The sequence below is a fragment of the Platichthys flesus genome, chromosome 20 (assembly GCF_949316205.1).
Source record: "Platichthys flesus chromosome 20, fPlaFle2.1, whole genome shotgun sequence".
Taxonomy (NCBI): Eukaryota; Metazoa; Chordata; class Actinopteri; order Pleuronectiformes; family Pleuronectidae; genus Platichthys; species Platichthys flesus.
Window position 1 is genome coordinate 5,599,848 of NC_084964.1, and position 11,201 is coordinate 5,611,048.

At 40.7% G+C, this 11,201-nt stretch overlaps 1 protein-coding gene across 2 annotated transcripts in view; it reads right to left on the reverse strand.

The window, feature by feature from the left end:
* The window catches only part of wu:fj29h11 (uncharacterized), a 37,275-nt gene extending 26,074 nt beyond the window's left edge, over positions 1-11,201 (reverse strand). The window contains exons 1-15 of one of the 2 annotated variants that reach the window (XM_062414122.1): positions 11,132-11,201; positions 6,774-7,855; positions 6,235-6,433; positions 5,759-6,120; positions 5,383-5,508; positions 5,099-5,296; positions 4,485-4,625; positions 3,466-3,726; positions 2,665-2,845; positions 2,395-2,561; positions 2,124-2,267; positions 1,624-1,802; positions 1,011-1,189; positions 645-869; positions 415-524 (exon numbers count right to left, since the gene is read on the reverse strand). In XM_062414122.1, the coding sequence (XP_062270106.1) occupies positions 415-524; positions 645-869; positions 1,011-1,189; positions 1,624-1,802; positions 2,124-2,267; positions 2,395-2,561; positions 2,665-2,845; positions 3,466-3,726; positions 4,485-4,625; positions 5,099-5,296; positions 5,383-5,508; positions 5,759-6,120; positions 6,235-6,433; positions 6,774-7,844 (3,543 nt within the window). In that variant the 5' untranslated portion in view covers positions 7,845-7,855; positions 11,132-11,201. Of the gene's footprint in view, positions 1-414; positions 525-644; positions 870-1,010; positions 1,190-1,623; positions 1,803-2,123; positions 2,268-2,394; positions 2,562-2,664; positions 2,846-3,465; positions 3,727-4,484; positions 4,626-5,098; positions 5,297-5,382; positions 5,509-5,758; positions 6,121-6,234; positions 6,434-6,773; positions 7,856-10,100; positions 10,142-11,131 lie in introns of those variants that run through there. The other variant, XM_062414121.1, reaches the window with a different exon arrangement.

Sequence of the window (11,201 nt, forward strand, 5' to 3'; positions counted from 1 at the left end):
TTGTAATACCTGCTGCAGAAAACATGAGTGAACATGAGTTGCACAAATTGTACAAGAAATGAAACCAACACTCATACCTTCCCTGCTCTACTGATAGCAAATTATAATATACATATACTGGTCTTGTTCTAAGCCTAAATGTACAGATTATTAAATTTCACGATTAGACTTTGAGGTCCTGGGATTATCTGTACATAATAATTACACTTACATTACACATTACACTCATTCCATTTATCCACCCGCTCAAATGAACCCTGTTATGAATTAAACACCTCCAATGTGGAATACCTGTTGTCACTATTTCTTCTCTCAAATCCAAAAAGAGCTTCCATATAACATCTCACCAGAAATAACAAATGATTGATACTTATTTGATCCTGTGATCTGAATGTGCAACGCAGTGAGACTGACCTGCTGCAGAAGAGCCTGGCAGGTTCTGGTCGGGATTCGCATCAAACACGCCAAAAGGAACTCGGCCACTCTGCTGTAACATGCCACGTTCTCTTCATCCTGAGACATGTCTAACAAATCAAAACTTTATTTTAGAAACTTTAGGCAGCATTTGGAACCTTCTGCTGTGAAGCAGTTTGAAAATGTAAGGAAAGAAAAGCTTCAATCTCAGAGCCCTCCTGCATCACTACCTTCTTTAGCCAATGCTGCTGCAAGGGAGCTCTGCATGTAGTTGGCCAGGAGGGCAGTGGGAGCATTGACAATCCCATCAGCGACCACCATGGACACCAGATGGCCGGCTGTGCCAGTGGGGTCAAGTGTCATGGCGGAACTGGAGAAGTACTTGTCTCCTGTGTGTGTGGTGATCCTGAGAAGCAGACCTGGTCTGACCTCCAACGCTGCCAGGCCTGTGTTAGCTGTGGGCAAGTCAATAAAAAGGATTTTGTAATTGAGATATTAACCACACAAATGATTAATTGGCAATATTAACTACATACCTCACATCTATCATACATTTCATTAACAGCCATGCAAAATGAACCATGTCTGACTTGTACCTGCATTTCTTTCAATGAAATCTTTGAGGGAGCCATGAAGGGGTTTAAAGATCAGCTCCCACTGGCTCCACTCACTTAAATCCTCCAGCAGGGGGCAGGAGAGCAAGCTAGCCATGGCCTGGGTCTTGGACATTTCACCAAGAAGCCCAACTGCCTCACAGCCAACTTCAGCACTATTCCTGAGAGGGAAGAGTAACATAGAGAAAGACAAGGATGAAAAAGGAACTGTAAAGTCTAGTGACAGGTGAGGTTTTGAATTTATCTGATTCAGTAGTTGGCTCCGTTGAAAGATAATTGCACTTATTTCAATCATATTGTAACACATTAGAGTGCGCAGCCAGGACATCAGGGTTAAAGTGACCAGAACGTTCCAGATAGACGATCCGACACATCAATTAATAACTAAGCAAATGTATGAATAGCGACGGAGATATACACACACACGTACGTGCTCCTGCGAACGGGAGAGAAGTTCTGTGAATAACAAGCACCAGCCCAGTGTAGCCAGGGTTTAAGAACTGTTCCTTTTTTGGTTTACCAATTGTGACATTTTCAAAGACGTTTATGTGCTTTCATAGCTTGAGTAATATCTGTGTGGTAAAACAGTGCTCACATTGATTTGCCTTGTTTGGCAAAGAGGGCAGACTCATAGAAGACCTGGCTTACTCCTCCTCCAGCCAGGCCTCTCTGGAGTTTGACCAGTCCAACCAGAGTTTGCAGACTTCCATAGCCGAGGTCACGACTGTCCCGGACACTGTAGTGAGACTTCAGTGCTGATTCAATATGGGAAAGCTGGAAAAAGGAACTCATTAGATTTAATTAACCTTAAACTTTACAACTTCATTTATTATTGCAAACACACAGTTTGAGCACATGCAGGGCAGATCAAAGCAAAAGTAGGAGCTATTTGAATGTGAGTGGTGGATTTTGAGGGCAAAATCTGAGGATGAAATCAAATAAATCCTCCTCTCAAACGGAAAGGCAATGCTTTTGAATAAAGATAGGAAAAAAATATATATAATAAAAATTATAACATGGTGATGAGGAGCTTTCTAAATGCATCAATTTATATTTTTAGGGAACCAAATTTGAATGTGCCTGGAAATAACTTACTTCATCTGGGTCAGTAGAGGTTATGTTGCCACACTGTTGGATGAACTCAAACACATCTTGTTTGGTGGGTCGGAGACCACTGCCCACAAGTTCCACACTGGAACTTCCCACAATCAAAGTGGAGCCAAGTATGTCCTGCAGCAACTGCAAACAGACAGAGGGTCACAGGATGTAGACAGTCTACATGTTTTGTATACACTTAGATTTTTTATTTAAAAACACAAAAAAGACAGTTGGCTACAAAATAAAAAGATGAAAAAACAACTTGTACCTGATTGTTTTTAACCAGAAACTCCAAGAAGTTGCCTTGCTCTAAAGAAAGGAAATCTTTGACCTTGAAGTTTTTGATCAACTTCCTCTCCAGGGAGGCGATGTGAGCCAGAGTTACGGCTGAGTTCTGAGAGGACAGACTGTCTTTTAGAAACTGCTTCACTTTGGCTGAGGGACACAGAACAGAAATGTCAATCATCACAAAAATGCATTATTATACACGATCATGTTAGTTAGTATATGTGGCAAAAACACTGTTGTGGTTTAATACCTTCACTGGGGATGGTTGTGGTGAGTTTGTCCCCTTTTGTATTTTTTTCAGTGGTCTGGGGCGCCTTGTCTTTTGGCACCAGGTCGTGTGGGACAGCAAGCGAGCCACCACAGATGGCCAGCTGAAACAGGGCCGTTGCCAGACGGTCACCTGACACCTGCAGCAGAAAGGTCTGGACGTGCTGGATTGGAATTCAGACAAAGCTCTGTATCAGATATGTGGTCATTTGACTCTCGCATGACACCAAAAATGACCATACTGAAGAGAGATGATTTAGGTAACAAATGATTTTAAATAACAATTAGAACCAACTAATATAAAACATATTTAACATGTATTTCGACTTTTCAGTTTGTCCCACGTCCCATATGCTAACGTGGAGGAGACAGGGGTTATACTGCTGCAAGCCACAAGGGAGTGATCAAGATGATTTGGATTAAATTATAGAGAACTGTCACGACCATCTTAATTTTACTTTATACTTCTAACTTCTTATCTTGAGATATCTTACAAAATGGTTTGGGTAATAAGTGACCGGAGGTGTCTGTGATGAGACGTCATCTAAACACATTGTCATAAATATTTCAAATGGTGATGAAAAATATCTGCGATATCCCAGAATATGATGAGTTGAACTTGAACAAGTTGAGTTTCATTTAAAAAAAACATTAACTTTAAAATCTTCACTGTAAATAAACCAGGTAGGATGTTAACAGTACATCCCAAACAGGCAGGTTTAAAACGGGCTCTGCACTTATAAGATAAATTCAAAGAACACAATCGTCAGTGTCTAGCACCCACCTTGGTCATCTTGGGACTGAAGACCCCCACTGCATTTGAGAATACGGCCAGCACTACCTCGGCTGCTGTCAGGGACGCATACTTTTTCCTGAGGTCAAGGTTGCCTGGGGAAGTGAAGCAACCTGCTCCTTGCAATGGCTCCAACACGCTCCTCTTCTTCTTTCTCAGCTGCTCTTGAGTCTCCTCCTCCAGCTCCTTTTGGATGACCTCCATGGCTTGTGCCAAGTTGGCATGCTCAGAACGACTGACCTTGATCAGGGTCTGGAGAGGAGAGGCAGGATTTGTAAACAAGTGGAAAGTTAAGAAAAATATAAGTAAGTAGGTTAATTTGGGTATCCTTGTACACTTGTGCTCTCATCAGCACACTGCATAGGAGACATATTTACATTGTGGTTGATCATAAGTATGAAATATTCTACTAAAGTAAATAGAAAGATAGGAAATAGCCGTTATAGCCCTTTAAGGGACCCAAAAAACGTGAGTCAGAGAAGTACATTCACATGGCGTGATTTAATAAAGAAAGTAAGACAGCAAAAACCAGAAAGACTTTAAAAAAAAGTGAGGATGGGATATAAGAGGAAAACAAAAGGAAGAGAGAGGCAGGTGTTTACACCGTTCAGTTAAGATGTTTTTTAAAATGTTTAAAAAATAGGTGGAAATTGTTACTTCAAAAAGAGGAAAAACTGAAACTTTTTTTTACCCTTTTTATATTTAAGTTAAGCATTTTGTTAAGATTTACACTTTAAATACATTTTCTTTTAATATCACAGAACTTATTTATAATTCCTCCAGTTCAATGTGGAAACTGACAATAAATATTCTCATCTCATTTCTCTCTCATTTTCATCCGCTTATCCGGGGTCGGGTCGCGGGGGGAGCAGCTCAAGCTGTTGTTGAATATTATTGCAATGTCTTTCTTTGATATGGCAGTCACTAGTAGACCTTTGCAGGAGGAAGATTTTATTTGAATACTCTTGATGTATTGTCTGTTATTGCTTTAGGAAGGTCGAGTCTCTTACCGATATGGGCAGCCCAATGCTGTGTATTCTAATGCCAAGCTCATAGGGAGATTCACAGTTGTAGTGGTCAGCCAAATACTTCATAAACTCAGCCAGGTCTACTCTTATCTTGCTCTGCTGCTTCCGAAATAAGCGAAGTTGCTAAACAAATGAAACAGAGTAAACACATTTAGGGAAAAGTTAATGGCATGTCAAAAAGTAAAACAAAAAGCACATGTATTCAATACACTAAACTCCATCTGTTAAATAGGTCTTTTCATCAGTCACTATTCGGTTTTGGACTGATTCAAAGAATTCGGTGCATGTGACATAAGTCCTTCTCTAAAAGGTTCACGTCTCATACAGTCTGCACGCAACTATTCACATTTTGCGACAATAACCACAGTCACATAGATTTATCATGACTTGCCATGAGGTGATTTACGTCCTGTCCTGATTTCACCTGCATCCAACAGAAACTTCCTCTAGAAACTGAGACGTTAATTTAGTAAATCTGAAATTTTGAGTTTTCCAGGTAGTTATCCACACACTACTGTGTAATATAAAAACGTTCAATCTTACATGCAAATCAACAGTGAACAAAAATAAGAGCCTTTCAGAAATCTGGGTCATACCTTCAAGATGTCTGTTGTCCTAATCTGGTGTATATCATCATCCTTAGTGTTACTGTCAATCTTAAACATGCGGTGGATGAGTGGCTGTTTGCAGAGAGGTCCCAGGTTCAGCTCTTCAAAGCACTTCTTGTCCTTCAGCGCAGCCAGTGACTGACCCAGCTCATACAGGGTACAAATGGATGTCACAGCTTCAGTGGACTGATGAAAAGACGAAAAAAAATAATGTTTAGTTACCAAGCATCCAGATAAACACGGGTCAGAAGGGAATGTAAATGTTTGCAAACCTCTATGAACATGTTGATTTCTCTAATGATGTACAGGAGGTCTTTTAGAGCTGGAACATTCCCGGGTCTGATGTTAACGTTCTTCAAAGAGGAAATCTGCATCAGCACGCATGCCTTGGATATCACCTGGACAGAGGTAATGTCAAACATGATATTAAATGATAATTAGTTCATCTGTTTGAGGTGGTGGAGGCCTTTGACCTTTGGACAGAGCCATGCAGCCTCAATTATTTCCCTTTCCAATAGACTTTATGTTATGCTAAGTTACTTGCCTGCTGGCTTTAGCTTCATAGTTAAAGATGATTTTTATCAGAAGCGAGTAAGTGTATTTCCCAAGATGTTTATGTATTCCTCGAAGCTTCAGTGTGCTCCTCACCTTCTCTTCGGTGACCAGCTCTCCCTCTGCAGCGATGTCTCGGATCACACCCTCCATCAGGCTGTTGACTGTATCCGGATCCATGACCCTGTTCCTACTCCGCCTTGTGAGTGCCTCCCCAGCCCCCTCCATGGTCTCTACTGCCCGCATATTAGCTCCATGGACCTCTCGGAGCTGCGCACGATAAGCTTCTTTGAACACAGGGAAAGTGTCCTCTCTCAGTGTCTCTTCTTTCAATTTGCTCTTCTGGGCTTTGGTCAAGTTCACTTCTGACCCCAGTTTTGGAAATTCAGACCCGGAGAGGAAGTCAAGTGTACCTGCTGGTTGCTGCTGCTTTTTTTCAGGCTCTCTCGGAAGGTTACCTGTTGCAATGGAAGGACATGATGACATTTGTTTGTTTCATAAGCATGAATATGTGACAGTCTTTGTTTTTTACACAAGAAGGGGGATGTTGTAATGGAGTGTTGCCATCCTACCTGCAGTTGTCGGCAATACGGCAGGGTTGGGACTTGCTGTTACTTGCTCTTGTGATAACAGATTCTTAGAGTCCGTGGCTTGCCAGTTGTCGTACAAGGACATGTACTGTGCCCGAGGAAGCCCCTCACCAAACTGCCGAAAATAGCAGGTTTGGAGCTGGTCGATTGTTGGAGCACTCAGCTGGTAGTTCTTCATCACCTGGAACAAATCAATAAACTGTTACTGAAGAGGTGGTTCAAAAGTAAGATAAAAAAATACTATATATATGCTGTATTTGTAACCACTTTTCATACATTGCAATCTATAGGATCCAATAAGCCTGTGTATGATTAACATACATGAAGTCGACTATAGAGGTTGGAAAGTTTATGTTGTATACATTTCACAAGACACAGCAACTTGGTTTAGGCTACTGCAGCAAAGCAAATATGAACTTATGATAGAACAATTGTACTCAAAGACATTAATGCTGTATGCTTAATGAATAAATGCTAGAAATAAACATAACCACAATAATGGAATTGTGGAAATAACTGACCTCTAAGACTCTCTGGTACAGCTGCTGTTGGGTCAGTTGTTCAGCTGGCTTGGATGCAGCAAAGAGTAGGTTATCAGGAAGACAGTGGGTTGTGAATAAAGACGCAGTGGAATGCAAAGGAGGAGCCGCAGGGCTGATTCCTGCTTGAGCGAGGCGCACTTGGTAAGGGTTGACATCTACCTTTGGCATGGTAAAAGTCGGGGTAGCGGCTGCATCTCCACTAAGTGATTCAGTTTCCTGGGGAGTTGCAGGCCTACTGTTCTTCGTAGCATTCGTTGAATTGCCACTTTCCGGTTGACTTTGAGGCTGGTGGATCTTATGAAACACCAGTTGCTCTTTCAAAACTAGCTCTCCTTTCAGAAATACTACCAGGGCGGAAATATTTTTGAAGCCCAAGGGGGCTAAAGCTATACGTCTGCCATATTTCTGACGGTAGACTTTATCCAACGTTTTCAGAGGAATTCCATGTGGATGCTCTTTGATCAGAGCCAATACATTTTCTAGCACAATCTCAATCATCTCACTGTCCTCTGTAGTTTCTGATGATGTCCCAGATCCACGTCCAGCTTCTGCTACCCCCTGACTTCCAAACACATGGTCCTTGTGCAACACCAGCTCCCCTTCCACAACCAGATGCCCATGCAGTGAGGCGACAAGGCTTGCCATGGTGTCAAAGCCCAAAGGTAATAAAACCAGCTTCTTGTGGTATGTGCGGTTGTAAATTACGGCCATTTTTTTAATGAGGATTCCATCTTTTTGCTGCTTCACTAGGGACACTACATTTTCCAACACCATCTTGATATCCGTGTTCTCTGTTGGTGGAGTGTATACCCCAACTGCAAATCCATCCCTCCTCGCATGGTAGTGGGTTTTGTGAAACACCTTTTTCCCCTCAACAATCAGATCCCTATCCAGACAGGCTAATAGACTAGCTGTTGAGTTGAAGCCCAGAGGTGATAGACACAGATTGCTGTGGTAAGCCAGCTGGTAGTATTGGGTCAGTTTTTTCACGGGGATCCCATCTTTGTGCTGTTCCACCATAGCCACTACATTTTTCAGAACCTCCTCCATCTTGAGTGACACTGTCAGAGGAAGAAGACAACACCGTTAATGGGAAAACACAATGTACTGCAATGTATTTTAGCAAAGGTTTTTGCTCTCACTACAATGCTACCTACAATGTTTAAGTAATGTGCTTTAAATCAGCCTGAAGTATCAAATAAAGAAGAACTCTAAATGATGGTGACATAAGGAAAAAACACTAAAACATAAACTGTCAATATTTATAATCAAATGCTTTCTTACTGGTGCTAATAAAGAGTTGCAGGAAAACTTAATTAAACCCACTGGATTCATCAGAATTATAGATTTGTCTTATGATATGTTCATATCTTCATCTGTTACTATTTTGAACAAGCACAATCTATTTTAACTAGAAACAAAGAAATCATTGTTTTGCTCTTGTCCACACCATAACACAAATATTCAAACACAGTGTAGATAGGAACATGTATTTAAACACCTTGGCTACTGACATTAACCAAATCTAACTGGAGTGAAGAGTTGGCAAACCTGGAGTCCAATAAGTGACACAAGATTGGATATTAATCAGCCTACACTTAGATAGACGTCTATAAATGGAAACAATTCAGTTCTTTGGATACTCTGCCTGGAAGTTGACTTACTTATACTTATAAAAAGTAAATTTGTTTGTTCAGGAAATGCATGAATGGAGATATATACAAAAATGTATCCCAAGATTCCTTCAGAATGTTGTTGGAGGTCAGATCTGCAGCTACCGCTTGTTTGAGGTTATTGCTGCCCAATCACATTTGATTATTAAACAAATGAAAGGACGGATTTGCATTTTCCAGTGGCACTGCGAATGTCTCCTGTGTTCAAATGAAAGGTCAAAATAGCTTGTGTCTTATTAGCTAAGGCACTTTGTGCTTTTCTCTACATTTGATTTAGATGAAGATCTCATCAAAATTATGATTGTATTGGAAATGTTATCTGTCTGTGAAACCATGTATTTAATCTCCCTCTACTCCATGAACTTTCCTTCACCCTGTGCATGGTACAGACTCTGTTATGTTCTCTGTATTTCCTGCTTGATTCATGAAGACAGCTTTGTCTTAACAATATTCTATAACAATTTAGAATTAATGCAAAATAATCCCCATAAATTTCTAAATTAATAGAATACTTTAACATATTATTTAACTTTTACGGTCAACATTCTTACTGCTTTGGCCCCCTCATGGACTCAAAAAGCTGGACATGTTACAGTTAAGCTTTGCTGAACGAGCTTTGATATTAGCAGTATGGGGGAGGCAGCCCTCACAAGTTATGCCAAGGGATTGAAGAACATCCACCATGAGATGACTACGAGACAGCCCACCAATCCAGACATTTTCCAACTTGACAAAAAGCACAGCCAAAATGGCATGTGGAGGAATGAGCTGCCTCCGACCAGCGTTTGGTCGACTTCAACTGCTGAAATACTTTTGGCACTTAAGGTGGCGGATAAACGAAATTAATGGCGCTTTTATCAAATATGTTTTGCAGCAAGATTGTTGTTTGTTTACATGTAGGAGCACCAAAACAATAATTGTGTGTTTTCGTCATGCCTCTGCATGCAAAAGTGTGTGTTTATTGCCCTTTGAGAATTCTTATTTAACTGCTCTCATAAATAATTTCCTATATTCAGCTGAATAGGTGCGATTTCACACCACACTGTGGTGCAGAAGTCTGACAAGGAAGAGTTCACATACAGATATTTATGATATTCTAATCAAACAACTATCGTCAGATAGAGGAAACACTTTGAGCTGTGTACTTCCGTTAACGTCCACTGTGTCACCTGTTCAGCAATTTGAGAAAACTCTGGTAACAAATATCCTGCAGGCCATAAAGAAAACGAAGTTAAAACTCTTGTACTTGCCACAACTACTTTTTTTAAAAAATTAAAGAAAGACCCATTATTAATGTCTGTTTGCTACAGAGGTTCAATTTGCAAGTATGTTTTTCACTTCAACAATCAAAGAACTTTGAGTTTTCCAAAGGGAGTCTAAAGCACTGCATGAAACTACATTAAAATGTAACAGCACAAACAGTCAGTATGGTCTATGATCCTGTGTCCTGTGACACTACATCTTCTCAAAACTAAAATCGATATACTATCTTTTACATAAAATAATTAATATTGATTAAATATTTTAAAATCGGTTTAGTCTTTAGTCATAATATCAGCAGCATATATTGAGGCACAAAGATAAACTTAAGTCTGATTTGCATGAAGAATAAGCACAGGCAGGTAGATCTTACCTATTCCTTCGTATGACAAGTTCTGCTGTTCATCTCCCTCTGAGTTTCAACTATCATATGAACCCGTAACAACCTTTCTATCTATTTTATAATCCCACCCCCTCCCTTGCGGTTTCCTTCTCACCATAATGGCAGAGAAACGAAACTGAAAGCCACCAGCAGGCTCATCAAGTCTATTGTGTCAGCCACACATCCTCATTCCTGGAAATGGTTATGCCACCTCACACAGGCATGGCAATAAAAGAAGGCAATCAAGAAAACAGCTGGGTGAAGTCACGCAACATCCACTCAGTCTTTCATAACCTGCGGTGCAATAACCAAACTTCACTGAGGCACTAATTCATCTAAATGTCCGTGCTTTTAATGTTCAAATGATATTTGCTGGGACTTAACGTTACAGCATTCAGCCGACATGTTGATGATAGTAAGCAAAGCTGCAATGTCAGGGGGCATCATGGACGAAGACAGAAGGGAAAACAAAACAGAAGGAGAGTGAGGGTGAAGCTTTGAGTTTCACATTCCTGGCCAGTACCCACCCATTTCCTGCAGCTGAGTAATAAACCATGTGATCTGATTTCAGCCACAGCCAATGCCACGTGTCACTGATAGGGACAAACCTAAAGCTAAGTAAATGAAACAGACTAGAAAATGTACTACATACGAATTGTCTATTCAGACACGTTAGCACATTTCCTGACCCCATACTTTGTTATTCCCTCGCTCCTGCGCATCACTTTGCACCTTTTGCTGTGTCATGTCCTCCTTACATTACCCAGCTAATGATGACTTCACAACCTGATCCTGAACAGGACACTGTACCCTTTGCGGCACAGATCTTTGAGTTACAATGACATGATGGCTGCCACAAGATATTGGGAGGATGCTAATTAAAGGAGCACTCTACGGCTGTGTCTTCAATGCAACTCTGAATTGAACGAGCGGCAGTGTTTTCATGTTTCATGTACCTTTGGCCACAGTTTTCACAATGTATTTCTTTAGGGTTTATGACAAACCAAGCCACAGCAACATACCTTGTATTGGTCAGGAACTATGCTGTCAGTGCTTCATGTCTTCTCTCTCCTCACTGTTAGGGTCATACCT